The sequence below is a fragment of the Rattus rattus genome, chromosome 7 (assembly GCF_011064425.1).
Source record: "Rattus rattus isolate New Zealand chromosome 7, Rrattus_CSIRO_v1, whole genome shotgun sequence".
Classification (NCBI taxonomy): domain Eukaryota; kingdom Metazoa; phylum Chordata; class Mammalia; order Rodentia; family Muridae; genus Rattus; species Rattus rattus.
In genome coordinates this window covers 104,225,952-104,245,000 of record NC_046160.1, presented here as the reverse complement: position 1 = coordinate 104,245,000, position 19,049 = coordinate 104,225,952, and the positions used below count along the sequence as shown (strand labels likewise).

The 19,049-nt window shown below is 39.5% G+C and overlaps 1 protein-coding gene across 1 annotated transcript in view; it reads left to right on the top strand.

The window, feature by feature from the left end:
- Cep128 (centrosomal protein 128) overlaps positions 1-19,049 on the top strand; it is a 348,062-nt gene that overhangs the window by 313,652 nt on the left and 15,361 nt on the right. Inside the window, exons 23-24 of the mRNA XM_032908227.1 lie at positions 10,133-10,210; positions 13,262-13,375. Coding sequence (XP_032764118.1) covers positions 10,133-10,210; positions 13,262-13,375 — 192 coding nt within the window. The remainder of the gene's footprint in view (positions 1-10,132; positions 10,211-13,261; positions 13,376-19,049) is intronic.

The following is a 19,049-nucleotide window of genomic DNA, read 5'->3' as shown; positions in this document are numbered from 1 at the left end:
CCTGGCATTGTTGGCCTCACCCTGATCTCGCTGAGGGTTCCTGCAGGGTAGAGACTTTTGTCCTTCCATTATTCTATCTCAGATGCTTAACACTTGGGTGGGGACAGTCTCCTAACTCACTCCCTCTCTCATTTTACTCTAAACCTTTCACCACAGGCCTGATGAGGACCTCTGGGTGATTAAAATACCACCCTGTTGGTCCTACCATGCTGCCTGGGTTCTCTTCTTTCTTACGAGTGTTGATCAAAGCCCTGTATTTTATGAGTTGTTTCTTTCCCCCAATATAACATAGTCTTCCTTAAAACACATAGTTTTTTGCTTCACTCACCTGTTGGACTGAGTTCAGTACAAAGTAATAAATTTATAGGTGAGCCAAATATGGAAAGTCTTATTTTCATTGAATAGTATTCATTTATTCCCTGAACAATCATTTACTGAATATCTCACCTTAGCAAACATTGACTGGCATGCTGGGAACTATTTCTTATCCTTGATGTGATGTCTGATATTCTTTTTTTTTTTTTTTTTTTATTAACTTGAGTATTTCTTATGTACATTTCGAGTATTATTCCCTTTCCCGGTTTCCCGGCAAACATCCCCCTCCCCCCCCCCTTCCTTATGGGTGTTCCCCCCCCCCCCCCCCCCCCCTTTCCCCCCCCCCCCCCCCAATCAGTTCCCCGGGGGGTTCAGTTTTGCAGGACCCCGGGCTTCCCCTTCCCCTGGTGCTCTTACTTGGGTGTCTGATATTCTTGAGACCAACAGTTATTCAGATAAATAAGTTTGCTCTATGATAAATGATTATAAAGTAAGATAAATGAGGTAGTGAAAAGTTCCTTTGATAGAATCTGAGAAGGCAGGTAAGCCCTCTCTGAGGAATGACAGCTGAACTATGAGACATAGCAATAGCTGGCCAGTTCCCTCAAGGTTTGTCTATTTCGTTAACTGTAACTTTACTTTTAAACAGTGCACTAAGGACTCAGGAGATAGTCACTTGGTAAAGTACTCGCCATGCAATTCTGAGGACCTGAGTTCAGTTCTCAATACCCTCCCCTGTAAAAAGCCATGCATGGTAGCACACACGTATAATCCTTGTGCTAAGGAGGTAGAAACACGAAGCTACTTGGGCCTAATTGCTTGTCCAGCATGGTCCAATCATTGTGTCCCAGGTCCCAGTGAGAGATGCTATTTCAATAATAATGATAGGGTAACTCCTGAGGAACAGTACTCAAAGTGAGTCTCTGGCCTCCAAGTGTACACATGAGCATCTCACACATGCCTACGGGTACACCTGGAGACCTGGGGGAAATGTACAGTAGGATTTCACTGGAAGTCATGGTATGCATGCTAAAGTTGTTGGAGGTAGGCGGATTTCACAAAGATACCAGTCAGTTTACTCTTTCAGTATACTCAGAATAAATGGACCCAAGAGTACATCTATTTTTTCTGATGATTAAAGGGTTGACATGTGACAAAGCCCATGTAACAAGCTTTTAGCATCAGATGATAGGCATATACATCGTTTCTAGACATTCCTTGTTTTCTACATGCTTGGAAATACTCATTTTTTCCAACATAGGTGACAGTTGCATTAACTTTTGTACTTTTACATAACAAAGTCATAAGTCAAGACATGTTTAAAATACATTGGTGGGCGCATCAGAGAGGCACAGGCAGCAGGATGAAAGAAGAAGCTGTTATATCGCCTTCAGAAGCTGTGTGATGATACCGTAGCTTTGAGGTTGTGGAAGCTGGTCTTCTGCTTAATGAATGGATTTCAAAAGGTTTTAGCTAAAGTATGCTGGTTCCGACACAGAGGTGGGCAAGGACAGTAACTCAAGCCCCAGACAAGGTACATGTGACATATAATAGAATTACTTTACCTAAAATACAAATTATCAAGAACACAGTTTGGCCTCACAGAGCTAACAGATGACAGAAACATGTATTTTTAAATAACCAACTGTACATATTTTAAAGAATTAAATTGACTATATGCTCTCCCATATTTACAGTCTTTGTGCTCTATAATTATCTTACTTATATTCAAATGGTTAGAAATTGGACTCCAGGAGGAGTCAACATAGGATTGTCCTTTATTTTTATTAGCAAAACACTAAACACTTTAATTTCTAAATCTCAGCTAATTATATGGTAGGACAATTTAGATATTAATTTAACCAAGAAATATCAGTCCTTAAGGTATAAAATTTGAACGTTGTTTTGGAAATTGATTTCCTTTACGTAATTTCAATATGAAGAATTAACCCAAATATTGATGTACCTATAACTATAGTAAATGGATTTAATATTTAATTTAAAACTAGATTTTTTATTCAAATTCAAATTATATTGAACGTATATGTGTATGATACATATCATTTATACACACACACACATATACACTTGAAACTTGTTAATAGGAAAGCTAGTTTGCTAAGCTAGGAGTTTAGGATAAGCTTTCATATCAACATGATCAACTGAAAGCACAAACTAGCACCTTCTTTGTAACTTCATTAAAACAAACTTGGTATTATTTTATCATAAAGAAACATACTAAATAAGATATTATATGTTGTGAAAAATGTTCTTTAAATCTAATTATAAAAGTACTTACTAAATATAAAAAGTGACAGAAATATTCAGTTGCTCTGGGTATGTGCATGTCAGTAGCTTTGAAGATTAGTGTCATCCACCACTGTCACAGTTGCCATGAATATGTTCTCAGATGGTGTGACAAAGTTTGTCATCCTTAGCTCAGGAGTGATACAGTCCTAATCCTCTCATCAAAATGGAGTTTTGGATGTGATATCTGGTTTTCTCTGTCCTTTGAAAAAAGACTCTATGTTCTGAGGCCATAATCACTTGAATTTGGTTCTAGAATAAACTATCTCTTATGCGGTGGGGGAGAGAGAGAGAGAGAGAGAGAGAGAGAGAGAGAGAGAGAGAGAGAGAGAAGAGAACACTCATTTAATGAAAAAGTGTTCACCAAATAAAGATGTGAGTACAGTATGCTCAGAATGTAGGTGCCAATATTCTTTTATATTTTAAAATAATGTCTATATAATGGCAGGTACATTTCTAAAATCAACTAGTTTCTACATTACACTTTCTGATTAGTCTTTATTTGCTATAATTACAGATTGTCATTCAGTACTTCTCTGCTATGTGGAAGTTATACTAGAGTTTGTAGTAAGTTCAAGTAAGCACACACAAACACACACACACACATGATTTTTGGAAAATACCTGACTAATGTCAATGTGCTTTCATATCCACTCTTATCTACAGCTGTTGGTGGTAGGTAAAAGTAATAGAGTGCTGTGATTTATCCCCATTTCCAAAATAAAAGACTGTGGCTTAGAAGGACAGACCTAAGTGATATTCCCCAACCACAAACTCCATATAAGTAACATTCCTGGAACATTGAGTCCTCTCGGTAAGGGCTTGTGACTTCAGTCCCCTCCCCAATGTTCAGTTTCTCTCCCTTCTGAGTACATTTTAGTTTCAATGCTAAGAAATATTATTCACATTGAACAGATTGCAGGCATCCCTTGCCAAGGAGCTGTAAATGCCTACCATATTGTTAAGCACACAGAGAAAACTGTGGGCAATCCACATTTGTTTTCACATGTTCTTCCTAGAAGGGAGGAGTGGCAAAAACGATATTTACAGAGTCAATCTAAAGTGTCTCCAGCACAGAGACACATTTCTTTATCCCCTGTCTTCTTACCATTCACTTCATTCTTAGTGTTTTCCCATCTAGAAAAATAAAACCCTTCAAACCACTTACTTGGAAAGAACTCTGTCTTTTTTAAGCTATAAAAGGTAATAGATTGATTTTAATTTATAATCTGGAATGAGAGATGTGTTTGAGATAGTATCTTGTCTTTTTATAAAACAATTATTCATTCCTAAGCATACCAAACACACACACACACACACACACACACACACACACACACACACACACACACACACACACACACAGGACTTTGATTATTACTTATTCCTTACTCCATTATTAGCGACTTTTTCTGTCTGTTCCTCTCCCAACCTCAGGTCATCTTCTGAGTCTGTATTGTTTGTTTGCTCTATAACTCAGTGACTGTAATATTCCTGATGTGTGGCAGGGAACCATCTCAGGGTAACACTGCTCTAGAAAACTGACCATCACTGCATCAATGACCAATAAGTCCTTAGCTAGGGGTGGGCTATCATGAGCATCGCCAGTATCTATGCTGGAAGGTCAGCTGGTTTTATCTGATGTGGGGCTTACACAGCATCCGCAGCTGTTGTAAGCTCATATAGGTACAGTGGCTTTCTCGTGTCCAGAAAACACAAGTTCACAGTGCTCCTCCCCATCCTCCAACCATTATAATCTATACATTTCCCTCTTCTATAATGTTCTCTGAGTATTGGGCAGAGGGAGTCTGATAGAAATGTCCCTTTTAGGGCAATCAACCTTTCTGCTTGACTGGTTGTGGGTCTCTGTATTAACTGCAATTCACTACAAAAAGAAGCTTCTCTTATGAGGCATATGAGCTATACTAATCTGTGGGTATAAGGTCAAGAATCCATTTAACAAAATAGCAGTTGTAGGTTCTCCTTAGCGCCGAGCCCTCACCCCCACCCGCAGTCTCTGGTTCTTGGCCAGATTTATAGTGGCAGATGCAATGTAGAAACTTTGGCATTTGAAAGAGCCAACACCGTTCTCTTCATGGGTGTCATGCCTGCTGTACACCGTTAGCAGCACCAGGCTCTGCAGGCCTGTTCTCGGTGTGTAAGTGGAGGATTCTCCTCATTCTGGAGGAACCAGCACAGCTTCTCCATTAGGCCTCGTGAAGGTTCTGCAGCAGCAGCACCAGGCTTTGCAGGCCTGTTCTCTGCTACTGTTCGGGTTGGTTCCAGGGAGTGTCAGACAGTTTGGATAAAAACAGGCCCTTTGAATGCCAATCCAGCTGTGCTGGATGGAGTCCCTGTCAGTGGAAGGCGGACAGTTCGTCCTTTATGTGATCTCACCCGTCCTTTCCGTGGATGGTGTTTACTCAGGTCTTTTCACCACCGTTCACTCATTTGTCAGGAAAGTTTAGCAGTAGATTTCTTTCCAAATGAAATAGAATTGCATTTTTGAACCCAAATAAATTGCTTCATAACCTTGTTTATTTAACATGTACGCTGTGCCAGAAATGTACACAAAGTCTTAAAAATGTAGACATTCTTTCCCTGTATCATCTAGACCTCAAAACAGATGTGATTTCAATACCAGTCTGAGAAAATTATGTTTGCTATATGTTATCTATTAATAAAACTAAACAGATGTGCCTCTTTACAAAGAGAAGTATGCACAGCCTATGGTCAAGTTTGTGACGTAAGTTCTCTCCACAGGAGACAGGATCTAAGATTTGTAATGCATTCCTCCCTTTAATTCCTAATTGATGCCACTTATGCTGTCATATGATATTATTCAATTTCCTTCTGGTCTGAAACAAAGGAAGATCTAAGAGAATAGTTCTGTAGGCCAGTTCAAACTGCTCGGCTCCATACAAGTCCGATGTGTGTTGAAATGTTGAAAGAGTAAAGCTGGCAACGTGTGCTTCGCCTTTGCTGACAGACATGAGAGCGCAGCTGTAAGTGGGCGAGCCACGGGGCTCACAGGCAGGATTTCCAGATCCCACTTACCTCCATCGCTTGCTTATTCTCTCAGGAGAAAATGAAGGCAAGTGACACTTTTGTTTGGACATTTAATAAAGATACATGAGTTTATTAGAATGTTGAGAGCATCGGAACTGTGTTTGTCTTTGTTCCATCAACATTTATTTGAGGAAACTCTTGTGAGGCAACGACTGTGCTCTAGCCCCACACATTCTAATATCCAGGCTTTTTCTGGGGGTGTGTCCATCTGTCTTTCTGGCTGCTGTGCATCTGCACATATATTTGGATACACGTGGTCCTACGCATAAACTCCCAGGGCCTGGCAAGATGAAAGTCTTCATCATTTCCTCTTAAAGCTCCTCTAATAAAAACAATCCCATCAAGAACATATCTTCAGGGCTTGACCGAAAAGTGTTGATTGGCTGGAAAGGGGATGGAAATAAAGGCAGCCACAATTACAGCTTCTGGATACCCTCTATGCCGCGTTATCTTATTGTTATATAAATGCGGATGGGGTTGTTGTTGTTTGTTTGGGCAGTGGGAACATTACCATTGCTACATTCAGGCTGCTGGAATTGGCTACCAGTTTTGCTACTGTGTGATTGTTCGTAGCAGCTCATACTCACTGGCCCTTCCTGGTCTCATCTATATAATCACAGTGTTATGTCTACACTGCATGTGATGGTGTGACCAGTGTGGAGCAGATTAAACCGGAACTCAGGATTAAATTAGAGGTAAATTATATTCTTTGGTTTAGTCTTTCATTAGGCTTCTAAAGAGAGTTGGAATTAACCAATGTCTGTAGGCCATAAGAGTACACTTCGCTTAGCCTCTGCAGGAAGGAGGGACATGTACGGTGGGCTCTTTCTTGAACTCATCATCCTGTGTCTCTGTTGTTCAAAACACACCATGGTGACTGCTCCCATGTAGGCTCTCTCAGCAGAGAGAACCTTCTGTTTTGAGATGAATTCACTTGGGGCTCCAGCATGGCTTTGATTTTACATTCCTCTTGCTTCTCCTTCCCAACTATTGAGGTTATAGGATGTGCCGCCATCTTCTCTGAACTTCTGATGTTTTAAAGAATTGAATTAAACATGTCATTTGCTACTACTATATATGAAATACACTTGCAATTTGATCTGTATATTATTAATGGGGACTCCTGTATACCATTTAAGCTGTAAGGCAACATAACCACACACACACACACACACACACACACACACACACACACACACACTTGAAGCAACCTGCAACATGGTTTGCCTAAGTGTACATGTAGAATGTGTGAAATGTTACAAGTTTCTTATTGGAAGCTTTGTCTGGCTGTCATAGCACTATTAGTGATGGATGGAAGTCAGTCTGAATGGCATGTACTATAAGATCCATTGAATAATTCTATCTTATGGAATGTTTCAATAGGAAAAAAGAACAGAATTACAGCAAAGTAATGGTTTTTAGCTTACACAGGAGAATGTGTGTGTGTGTGTGTGTGTGTGTGTGTGTGTGTGTGTGTGTGTGTGTGTGTGTGTGACAGAGACAGAGAGAGAGAGAGAGAGATAGGAGAGGAAGCACAGATAATCACTTCTGAAATACTATCTAAAGGTGAAATCTTATGAGACCCTCAGGTCCTGCGGCCTGGCCTAATTGCCTTCGTAGCTTCTACTGCTACAAGTCCCCTGGAAGTCAGTATCTGTACATGGTATTTTCGTTAGAATAGGTGAAATTCACCTGTTTCTTTGCATAATTTTTTTAATCTTCTGCATATGCATAGTTCTTACTACCCCCTGGAATTCCGAAGTCCTTCCAAAGGAAGGGAAGAGGCAAAGCAAAGGAGGAGGGAGGAAGGCAGGAGGAAGGGGTTATCACCTGTGTCTCACAGATATCTCTAACACTGTAAACGGAATGAACAGATTGTAAGGATGAAGAGGAAGACCTGTGCACACGGCAGTATTTCTGATATTGAAAAGATATTTAGGAGTAATATGTCAGTGGGATATAAAGCACATAAAGTAACACAGGCTGATGTTAGCTCAGTGGTGCTGCCTTAAAGTATCCAGAACCATGATTTTCATTTCTAGTCTCTCTCTCTCTCTCTCTCTCACACACACACACACACACACACACACACACACACACACACACACACCACAGATATACCTCATGGACACGTGCACAAACACAAACACACATCCCAACTGAAATAAATTATAAGAAAATATGAAGGAGACATAGGTGTGGGAAAAGGACTGTATAAAAGCTGTTTAATCATAAGCCGAAGACTTTTCCTGGATGCCACAGTAACACAAGCATTCGCTTGTGCACGCGAGTTATCACATTTGTAATAAAGTAATATGCAAAAACAAAACAAAAGAAGGGTCACAAAAATTATCTGGTTGATTGAAAATTATTCAGGTTATATAGAAATTATTTGCTTATTTTGAGAAAGAAATGAGTTTAACATGCTTAGCCTAGGTTCATAGGATCCCTCCCAAATTAGAAAAACAAAACAAAACATGGTTTTAAAAAAAGGAAATAAAATTTTAGTGCTAAAAGTCTATTAGAATCTACTTATGAAAAGGATTTCATTCAATACAGTTTTCTCTTAAAATAATCATCAGACTTTTTATTTTATTTTCAAAAGCTAATAAAGTTCTTAAATATCTGTAATTTTATTACTTAAATAAATATAGCCTATATAGTAACTAAACATAAAAAAACAACCAGAACTCCTTGCTCTCAAAACCTATGTATTGTATCCTATATTAAGAAAATTTTGATGACTATTTCCAACCCATGGAAAAACTGAATGAAGCCATTTGAAATGTATGGCAGTTTAAGTCCATGAAGCAGAGAAACTAACCGTAGTACAAAAGTTAAGCAGAAGAAACAAAATACTAACTCTTTTAAACAGACCCGGAAAAAGAATACTTGAACTTGGAACAGCACAAAACAAGTTCCTGTTCAAAATGGCTGCAGCCCCATTTGCTTTGCTCTCTAAAACCAAGCCATAAACTAAGCTTAGAAGGAGAGAAGCACTGATGTGTATGTGCTAAAACCTGAAAGCATCTGTAACTCCAAGCAAGACCGCATGCCCATCAAGGGAATAGCAATGGACAGCAAGCATCATTCGCGCTGCAGAGTTCCAGCTAGGCTTTGGATTGGACTCATTAGTGCAATTTCTGAAGAGGGGGAGGTGGAACGAGGAAAGTGTGTTGATCAAAACCATCCATCCATTCCTGTCTTATTCCCGTCCATCCCTGTGTCCAGAGCCTGTGGGAGACAAAGCAGATGCCCTAGGAAAGAGCATTGGTGAGACCCTGGGGCCGGGAGCACAGGACCTCTGGTGGGGATCAGATGTGGAGACTGAGTTCAGAAAGTTCACGATCTACGCATAAATCAGAACCTACCCAACCCAGTATAAAGCCAAGTGACCACGTAATTTATCTGTAGACATCGCTTGAACCAATTACTATTGAGCCTGTGTTGGTGAATATCAAGCCCTAAAGTCCTACAGCTTTACAAAGTTAAAGTTGTTTTACTCACGTGGAAGACAACATGGTGGCAGCTTTCACCTGTCCTAGAGCTGACGCTGACATCCTCGGGAAAGGCACTGCAATGAAAGAGCCCAGGGAATCAAACTGCTAAGTCCTGTGACGGCCCCAGCCCATAGTTCATGAAAGGTGTCAGACAGCACATGGTGGCCACTAATTTATCTACAGCCCGTAAGATTAATGCCTGATTCTTACATCACCTGCAGGTTTTGTTTTTATTAAAATTAATTTCCAATTTAAAAGCTAACACTGGTTACCAGTGTATACACCATCTTCGACTCAAGACCGTTCTAACCACTGAGCCTCTGGGAGGTAGTAATCCCTAGATCATTCATTCCCTCTTGACAGTTATATTGGTGGGTTAGGACCAGCTATTCAGTGGTTTTGTAATAAATGATTGATGTATAATCAACAGCCTCGTGCCTCCCTCACAAATGCTTGACTTCAGACATTTCTCCTGTCTTCTGAGAACTGCTTTGCATTTTCCTTTTTGCTTAAAAATAATTGTCGAGAATTCTTTTCTTCCTAATAACAACATGTGAGAGTGCCTAATATGTTTCATAGAAACGTAACTGCAAACTCATCTTTTCTCTCACTATTACCTGGTGGTTAATTTCTGGTGCTCACTGAAGCAATTTTTGTAAATTAATGAAAATATGAAATGCTCTATAGAAAATTTCATAGCGTGTCAATTGAAAGCAAATGATCGAGGAAGCCTTCTAAAGAGTCAGGTTGGCAAATGTGTCTCATATATTTTGTGAAAGGATATAATTCTGATTTAAAGATCTATTGAAAATATTTATTCTTATGTGACTACAAATTTATAGTTTAATCTGCTGGTGGTGTGACTTGTTTTCAGTGTTTAGATTCTGAGAATATTAATTTTCGTTCGAGTTCCCTTATGGTTTGCTTCCTCCTTTTTCTAGAGTACCCGAGTGGCCCTGGACCATCTGGAGTCTGTGCCTGAGAAACTGAGCCTGCTAGAGGATTTCAAAGACTTCAGAGTGAGGAAGAGCTGGCTTGTCTCCTCTGTTATTTTTGTTTAAGTTAGAACACTTGACATCTTCCTGATGTGCAGGGAAGCTTGTGGGAAGGGGAGGAAGTCCTGAAGCACACTGGGGACTTTTAACAATGCCACCTCACCAGTCCACTGACATTTGTGAAATCAGGACTGAAAATAGCCAAACTGTTGTATTAATATAACATAGGAAAACAGAGACATTTATCTCACATACTGTAAAGCTGTAACAACAATTTAGAAGATCCTAAGAATTTAAGGAGGGTGACATTCAGTGACAACAGTAAAACAGGGGTACGTTCTGTTTTAGAGACACCATATTTCATGGTTATTCTTCTACCGTGGCATGTGGAATGAAGTTCATCAATAGTTTAGAGTTCATTTCTTCACATGACCCTGGAGGTTTGCAAATGTACAGTATAGCCATAGCAAGTTATAGCTTATTGCAGTGCCAACATACTATATATAAATAAAAGATCAAAGCTAAATTGATACGGGGCTCGTGTTGTGAACATGTAGCCTCTTATTTCAAATTGGCCCTAAAAATTACTAAAAATATGGCTTATATTTAAGTTCCCTTTGAATATAGCAAATCATTTGATTATACCGTTAAGTAGGAAATGTCAGCAGGCAACAACATGGGTGTGTTGTAATCACCAACATGATGCAGATCTCATAAAAATATACAATGATTATTTTTGATGATTCTCTAACTAACCAGTTTTTCAACATGATCCAAGAGTAGTTTGACACACCCTGAAACTAGACAGTTGCGAATAGGGTAAAACAAGTGTTCCTTGTTACTTTATGAAAGTGTGGATTCTCTCTCAGGATCAAAATATGGATTTACAGTTCAAATCCCTGTTGCTTGGGACACCAGCATACAGGACCCTGTTCTTTCCCTTCTTCCTCATGTGACCTACTGTGGAGAATGTTTTACCACTATCCACCATCCTTACTTTCTCTGTAGGAATAAGTGTCACTTAGATGAATGGAGGGTGGACGAGAATCGGATGCCAATCCTAGACTAGGACTGGCCTGTGGAGTTAGGCTTCCAGTGAGAGCTCACTTGGCCCCCAGGGCTTGTACTAAACAGAACGCTTAAGGGTGTAGTTCAGAGTCCTGTTCTCTTACCAGAAGGTCTATTGCTACTCAAAGTCTAGCTATTGTCTGTCAGCCTGGCTTATACATGCAAAGACTCCAAGATGAGGATCCATTTATATTGGATTTTTCTGGGAGAGTATGTTTTCAAGTTTAGAATTCTACTTTTTGATTCATTGAAAGTGAACCTGTACCCTGAAAAGGAACATAATTGCTAGCTATTTTTGTTATTGCACAGCAAACATTTTTATAATTATAGATATTATTTGACAGTGTAGCAAACAGCTAAATATGTTGTATTTTTTAATATTCAGAGATGTTTTTCTATTTTTCATAAGAGGAAGTCAAAGCTTACAGTGTATGTTAGCTTTGGGTGAGATCTAATGTGTCTCTTTTCACTATCTCCTCTATCTTGAAACCCAGTCTGCATGTCACATGCCATCTATCCAGTTAAAAATAGCTCATTTACATCACTTTCATGAAATAACTGATACAGCCTTAAGTGAAAGTATAGAAATCCCCCATCTTATTAGACATGAATTTCATTTACATATACACACACATACATATGCATGTATATATACTAATATATGTATACATATCAGGTAGGTATCTATAACTTTCTATAACTCAGTGTGATGTAAACAAGAATTCAAAGACTTAGGTGTTCATCTGAGTTTAGGCTCTTGCCCCTGATGGCTGAGAGTCTCAGGGAATACTTAATGTACATTGAAGGACATGAATACTGCCATCTGTCTGGGTTCTTCCCATGGTACTACCGTCAATATATATGCAAAACTGTACTTTGCCAGTGTACTTGTTGATAGTCCCATAGTTATGACTGAGTAGAAACTCTGTCCTATTTTGATATGCTTGACTTTATTCCTGCTTGAGTGTGGCTGCATCCTCTCACCCTCCTCCTGATTCTTCCTCTTCTTTTAACCCCATTTTGGGAAGAAAATAAGAAATGCAGATGTCTATGTCACCTGTATTTACACATCACTTACTTGACATGGAAGGAAGGAAGTGGCACTGGGTTCCAACCTAAATCTGCCACAGATTGCCTAGCTCTGGCCAAAGCATTTGTTACTTCAGGGACCTCTGGCTTTCTTTCCTTTTCCCTTTTCCTCATGGAAATGAAAACCCTCGACCTGGAATTCTAATTCCCCTTTCTGCTTGAACCATCAGTGAGACAAATGTTCTTTGAGAGTATTTCAGTCTCTGCCTACCATAGATAATTATACACACCAGAGTCATTAGCCCTCACTTTCTTCTTGTCCCCCAGTATGAAAAGTCTCCATGATTGTCATAGCTATTGCCACGTTCCTTCTTTCCCCTGAAAATGAAGGGAAAATTAAAAACAAAAGAGGTTCCTGAACATGCTGCTTTCTTAATTTCATTGCTCTCTGAATTCGTATGATTATTAAGACTTTATAAGATTATTAAATATTAAATTTAAAAATGTATGCAATCCATGCCTCTTCCCCAGCAGTGGAGCAGTTGGTAGCTGTTAGCAGCTGGAAAGGTTGGTTTTCTCTAAGTATATCACACCCATCTTATCGCTGTGACCTAGTACAGCATGGTCATACTCTCTATTTTCTTACTCACCTTTTTCTTGCTAGTTCTTTACTTTAATGTCAATGTCTTGGTGTGTTGTGTGTGTGTGTGTATTTGAATATATGGTTTATATATTATACATATATAATTTATTTATTTTATGTATGTGAGTACATTGTCACTGTCCTCAAACACACCAGAAGAGGGCAGTGGATCCCATTACAGATGGTTGTGAGCTACCATGTGGTTACTGGAATTGAACTCAGGACCTCTGGAAGAAAGTCAGTGCTTTTAACCACTAAGCCATCTCTTCAGCCCCTCAATCACTGAGTTTTCTTTTATCTACCGATTTCCAACTCTTTGTTGTTTTTTTTTCCAGGGTTCCTCCAGTTTATCTGTGAAAAGTGATGGCAGATACTCTAAATACAGTCTCCACGGAGATTCTGCTCAACAGCGCCGAGATGACACCAAGTACAGAATCAAGACCTTTAGGGTAATATTCTTCATATGCTTCTTCTTGGGGAGGTGGGGGTGTCAGGGGGCCTGGATCATTAACCATCCTTAAGTCCATAACCTGAGAAGCAACCGTGGCAGTGTTTGTGTTGAGGTGCTTGGGGAAGAGAAGATTCCATTTGATATGTAAAATAATTTTTCAATTCCATAAGCATATGCAAAAATTGCACTTTTAACATTTCAGTCCTTAAGTTTATACATTGTTATGATAGCATGCTGTCTATCTGTGGAATTTAATGCCACCTTAGAAATCCTGGGCTGGGAAAACCCTGGTGGCTTGGCTTGTCAAAGCTATTGTAAATGATTGCCCAACTTCATGGATAAAGCGAGCAGCTCTCAGCAGTCAAGTCCCCTTGAGGTCCAGTATCCTGTGCTATTAGCCGTGGCATATCTAGTTACTCTCTTAGGTGGGCAAATTCCACACTAGGGCTTCTGATACATAAGAGTAACCAGCACAAAGATGCACATCTGATTGCACTGACAGAAAATGTACTGTTCCCTAATTCTGCCCCAGTGTCCATCAAACACAGATGGATGAACCTAGTTGACCCTGAGTGATCTTAGCCCAGAACCAAGTATCTTGGCTTGAACATCGTGACATTTGGGCACGGTAATCTTTGTTATATTATGCATTATAGGATGGTTGGCAACGTCCCTAAAGTCTAATCAGTTTAGCATCGCCCTTGGTGCTAGTAGCACACCCACACCCAAATTGTGATACCCAACATGATCTCTAGGAATTACCATATATCTCCTGCATGGCCAAATTACTGCCTCCCACACACAAACACAATGTTGATTCAGAGAGAATCCATTTATAGTCAGCTATGTACTTGTATTACAAAAAGTGTCTAAATTACATAGTTTAATTTTAATGAGTCTTCCTTATAGTGTATGCACTCACTTACTGCAGCCATGTATAATTATTCCTAAGGATTATCATTGCTCCTACTATAATTGTGTAGAATACCCAGTGGACAGAGAGAAGGTGCTCACTTCAGAAAACCCTTCCTAACTTAGTTATGCTGCATTATTGATACCTCCACAAGTAAGAGAATTTCTCATGATTCTATTGCTTTTTAACCAATTTTAAAATTGGAATTACTGGCTCTAGTCGTAACCTTTTTTGTCTCATATGACAGTTTTTAAATCATCTTTCAACATTCCTGTAGAGTCCCATACATTCTGAATTATTCATTTCTCCTTCAGTAGGATGTGATATGTAGGCAGTGGGAGTTAGTGATAATTACTAATTACTGAGGATGTTACAACACACTCTTATAGGTACTGCATGTTTTGTATGGAGTCATGCTACTCTGTATAGCCAGTCATGCTGACATTGTTTGTCCTCCTGTATTACTGAAGGAAGGAAGGTTACAGAGTTATTACCTGTTTAAACTAGTATTTAAGACTAAGTCTATGTACATGCAATATTCTATGTTCTTGATCACTATGCTATTACTGAATACGTTTGGATTTTATATCGCTCACAGTCACAGAATGTAGGACTATATTTTTAATGTGGTGTAAAAGTTTTCTCCAAAACCACGTGATTCTAATACATAGCCTATTACCAGTTTAACAGAGGTCTAGATATACATTAAACATTTAAAACATTATTTCCCAATGCAGCATGATTTGCTACCTGGTGAATCTGTGCTATCTAGTGGTGTCAACCTGCTATAAATCAGTGCAATTTTCATAATAGCATTTGGCAAAGGCATGAATGTTTAACGTGTGCAGCAAGGAAGCGAAGCGTTCTGTGTGAAGTTGCGTTTGCAGCTGGAGATGAAACCAGGCCTGTCTCTGAGCTGGGTTAAACTTCGGAAATATGAGGAAATCGGCTCGGGAACTTTGGAAATAGATGGTATAAGTGTTTTCCAACAACTTGTATTTTCCAATGGCCATGTTCCTGAATTAATCCTCTGTAAACATTTTCACATATTTATCCATTCTTATGAATATATAGGTCCTCACCAAAGTCTGCAGATGCCTACCCTAAATGATACAATAGCCTGACTGTTTTGTGAGACTGTCTTGCCAGTTATGGACACCAATAGTCATGTTGGCAATAAATTATTTAAAGAGACTGAGAGAAGTATCCTGTGCTAGTTAGATTTTAGTCAACTTGACACAAGTTAGAATCACTTGACAAGAGGGAACCTTAATTGAGAAAATGCCTGTCCTGACTACTTTTATGTCAACTTGACATAAGCTAGAGTCATCAGAGAGGAGGGAACTCAATTGTGAAAACGACTCTATTCTACAGAACATTTATTAATTAGTGATTGATGGGGGAGGGCTCAGTTCGTCACTGGTGGGGCCACCCCTTTGCTGCTGGCCCTGGGTTCTTTTCTCTCTCTCTCTTTTTTTTTTTGTACTTCATTAATTAATTTGTTTATTCAGTTTACATCCCAGTTGCAACCCCTGTGGTGAGTGAAGTGTCTGCTGTGTAGACATGAGGTTCTGAGTTCAGATCCCCGGTGCTCACACATACACAGGTCCTTGGTTCTTTAAGAAAGCAGGCCAGGCAAGCTAGTAAGCAGCACCCCTCCATGGCCTCTGCATCAACTCCTATGTCCAGATTCCTTTCCTGCTTGAGTTCCTGCCCTAACTTCCCTCCGTGACTTTTAGCTGGAAGTATAAGATCAGAATCATCCAATTCCTCCCAGAGCTGTTTGACGCTGAGACGAAGCGAGTGTTGGGCCTTTATTGGAATGCAGCCACACTCGGTTGTTACGTGCTGTCTAGGGTTGCTTTTCTGCCTCACTGGAGAGTTGGGTTCTACAGTGGGAACAATATGGCCCATAAATCCTAAAATATTTACCACTGACCTCTGTTCAAACACAAACAAACAAAAAACAAAAACAACAACCAACCAACTTCTAACTAGAAAAAGGAAACCTTGACATTCTATTTTCTTATACACTGTAAACTGTTTTTCTTTGTCAATCAAATAAATACTTCCCAAGCTTTTGGAAGTTCATTCCTCTCATGTTTTACATTGTATGTTATCTATGTGCCTAGAATGTTTTTAGGCACACATGTTTGTGTTGTGTGTTGTCTGTACCTAGAATGTTTCTAGGCTCACATGACTTAAATTAGTGAGCCTTCAGGGTGCTTCCCATCTAATTGGAACTTACAGATTGTTCCCATTTGTTATCCTTTTGAATCCAGCCTTCGATGAACATTAATTTATTGTAATATATTAACTAATATATTACAAACCCATAACAATTTAAATCTTTCTATAAACGGTGATGGTGCAGATGAACAGCGATGGATGTGGCACAGGTGCTCCCAACCAACTTTGCTTGGGATTTAGAAGAAAAATGTTGAGTCTTGGGAAAGATGCTTGAAATGACAAGGTGCAGGGAAGAATTTTGTTCATGTCTGAATCCGGAAGAGGTTGTTTATTAGCCTTTCATTTGCAGAGTCCTGTATTGCTGTTGACAAGTAAGTGTTGGGATGGCAGGACCATGTTGGCGTCATCTGGCTTCTCTCAGGTTACTGCTGTGGTGTGGGAAAACAGTGCAGCATCTCGAGTGCATACCTTGCAGAGAAAGAAGTGTGAGCAGGAAGTAGGCAGTCAGATTCTCATTCAGGCCAGAGCTAGAGCTCCTCTCCTGTTTATTCCTGTGACAACCAGCAGTATAAAAATGACAGAGCTTCTAGAAACCTGTTGAGAGGTTGGGCAGTTCCTATGTCCCATTTTAAGAGCATGACATAATATAAAAATATGATAATATAATATTGTGCTGGGCTGGCCAAGCTAATTGAACAGAGCCTGATCTCAACCTTTTATATTTAGAATTCAACTCAAAGCCGAGTCCAGTGCACTCTCCCTGATTCTCCGTAGACAACAGAAGCGTTTCATGGCCTCTTTCCCATCCAGCCTAATTGAGTTTCTGTAGGAAATGCAGTCTTCTTCGCTGTCCCAGCTGTTTCACATAGAACAGAATGTCCACAGCAAGCCAGGAACACAGCATCACTAATCTGAATTCATGGAGGATCGTGGTTTGCCCAGAAAAAAAATAATCCATTCATTACCTTTATCCATACTAAATATATGGTTTTAATTAACATTGGGATTTTTTGGTAAAATCTCAGAAGGCATACTCCTTCCCCATTCTTCCTCTTTCTGAAAAGAAAACCATGTTTTGTTTTGTTTTTTTGTTGTTGTTTTTGTTTTTTAACCTACTAGCTGAAGAGTTACTGTGCAGCTCCTATTTGAAGAAGCAGATGTTTTACAGGATTAGAGGAGCGAGGTGACGGAGTGTTGGTAATGGCTTTCTGAGGGGAGGGCACTGGGAAGGGAAAGCAGTTTGTGGAAGCCCCTCACAGTGTTTGCTCGATGTAAGCATGTGTGTGCTATAAGTACCCAAGCTTGCTCCTGGAAGTCATTTCCCCCCTCATTGAATCTCTCTAATTTGTTTATGCTTTGCTCATAGCAATTAATGCCATTCAGCACTTTCCCAGGTCAGCTATTTTTGACTTAAATCTGCAACAGCAGCTTCTAAAACATGCTGTGCGCAACTCCTAGTGTAATTCAAGACTGTAGGTGATGCATAGACATTTCCGTTTTCATGCTCTAAAATACATCACTGGTGCATGATTCATGCAATTTCCTGGACATTGCCTGAGAATAGTGGGAGCAACCATGGGCGAGCATAGGGAGTGGTGAGCCTTTTATCCCTGTCGCACCATTGACAGCCTTTCCTCATCTTTGAAAATAAATGTAAATTGCTATGCAAATATAGCTCTATGTGTCCCTCAACCCAAGCAACATGTCTCTCTGTGGAGAGCCTTTCGCAGAGTGGAGGTAGATGTTATGGAGAGATAGAGTGCAACAGTGTGAGTACAAGGGGACGGGCAAGATGAAGCAATCCCCTTCGCTGTGTGGCCTGGCACTTTAGCCCAGACACTGTCTGCCTCAATTTTGACCCCAGAACAGAGAGCCAGCACACACAATAAGTTTGTGATTGTGTTCTAAGTTCAGCCAGTGTAAAAGTCTAACAAAAGTCTAATTGGTACTTTTTCCCCCCATAATAACTTGTGTGAAACATACCAAACTTTGTTTGGAAATCAAATCATGTGGAAAATGAATCATTTTATTCCTTTAACTTCATCAGGACTTACACGCCGCTATGTTCAACTACTAGATTTTATCTTGCTTTAAAAAAGCTAAACAAAGGATTTTTTTTTAACAAGCCAAATTAAACTGGGATTCTTTTTCCTCATCTGAAAACAGTTATGAGTTGGAAGTGATAACTCAGTTAAACATATTAGTTTCTTTTATCCTACAGTCTTATTCTGCATAACCCAGTTCCCTTGGTATGGAATATAAAATTTTAAACAACTGTCAATAAGGAAATAATGTTTACTAATACAGATAGAAAACTTCTGAAAGAGCCATCAAATGGTCGTATCTAGCACAGTCTTGTTTTTGTTTTTGTTTTTGTTTTGTTTTTTTGAGAATTCCATACAGTACTCTTTGATCACATTTAGCCCCACCCTATTCTCCCAGGTTGACCCATCCTCCCCAGCCCACTCATCCAGTGGAGTTTATATTTTCATTCATCTGTTGCTCTGGTGATGAACATTGCTTGAGGTTTTCAGTATTAAGTCAGTTTAGATTTCCCATAGAAAAGACA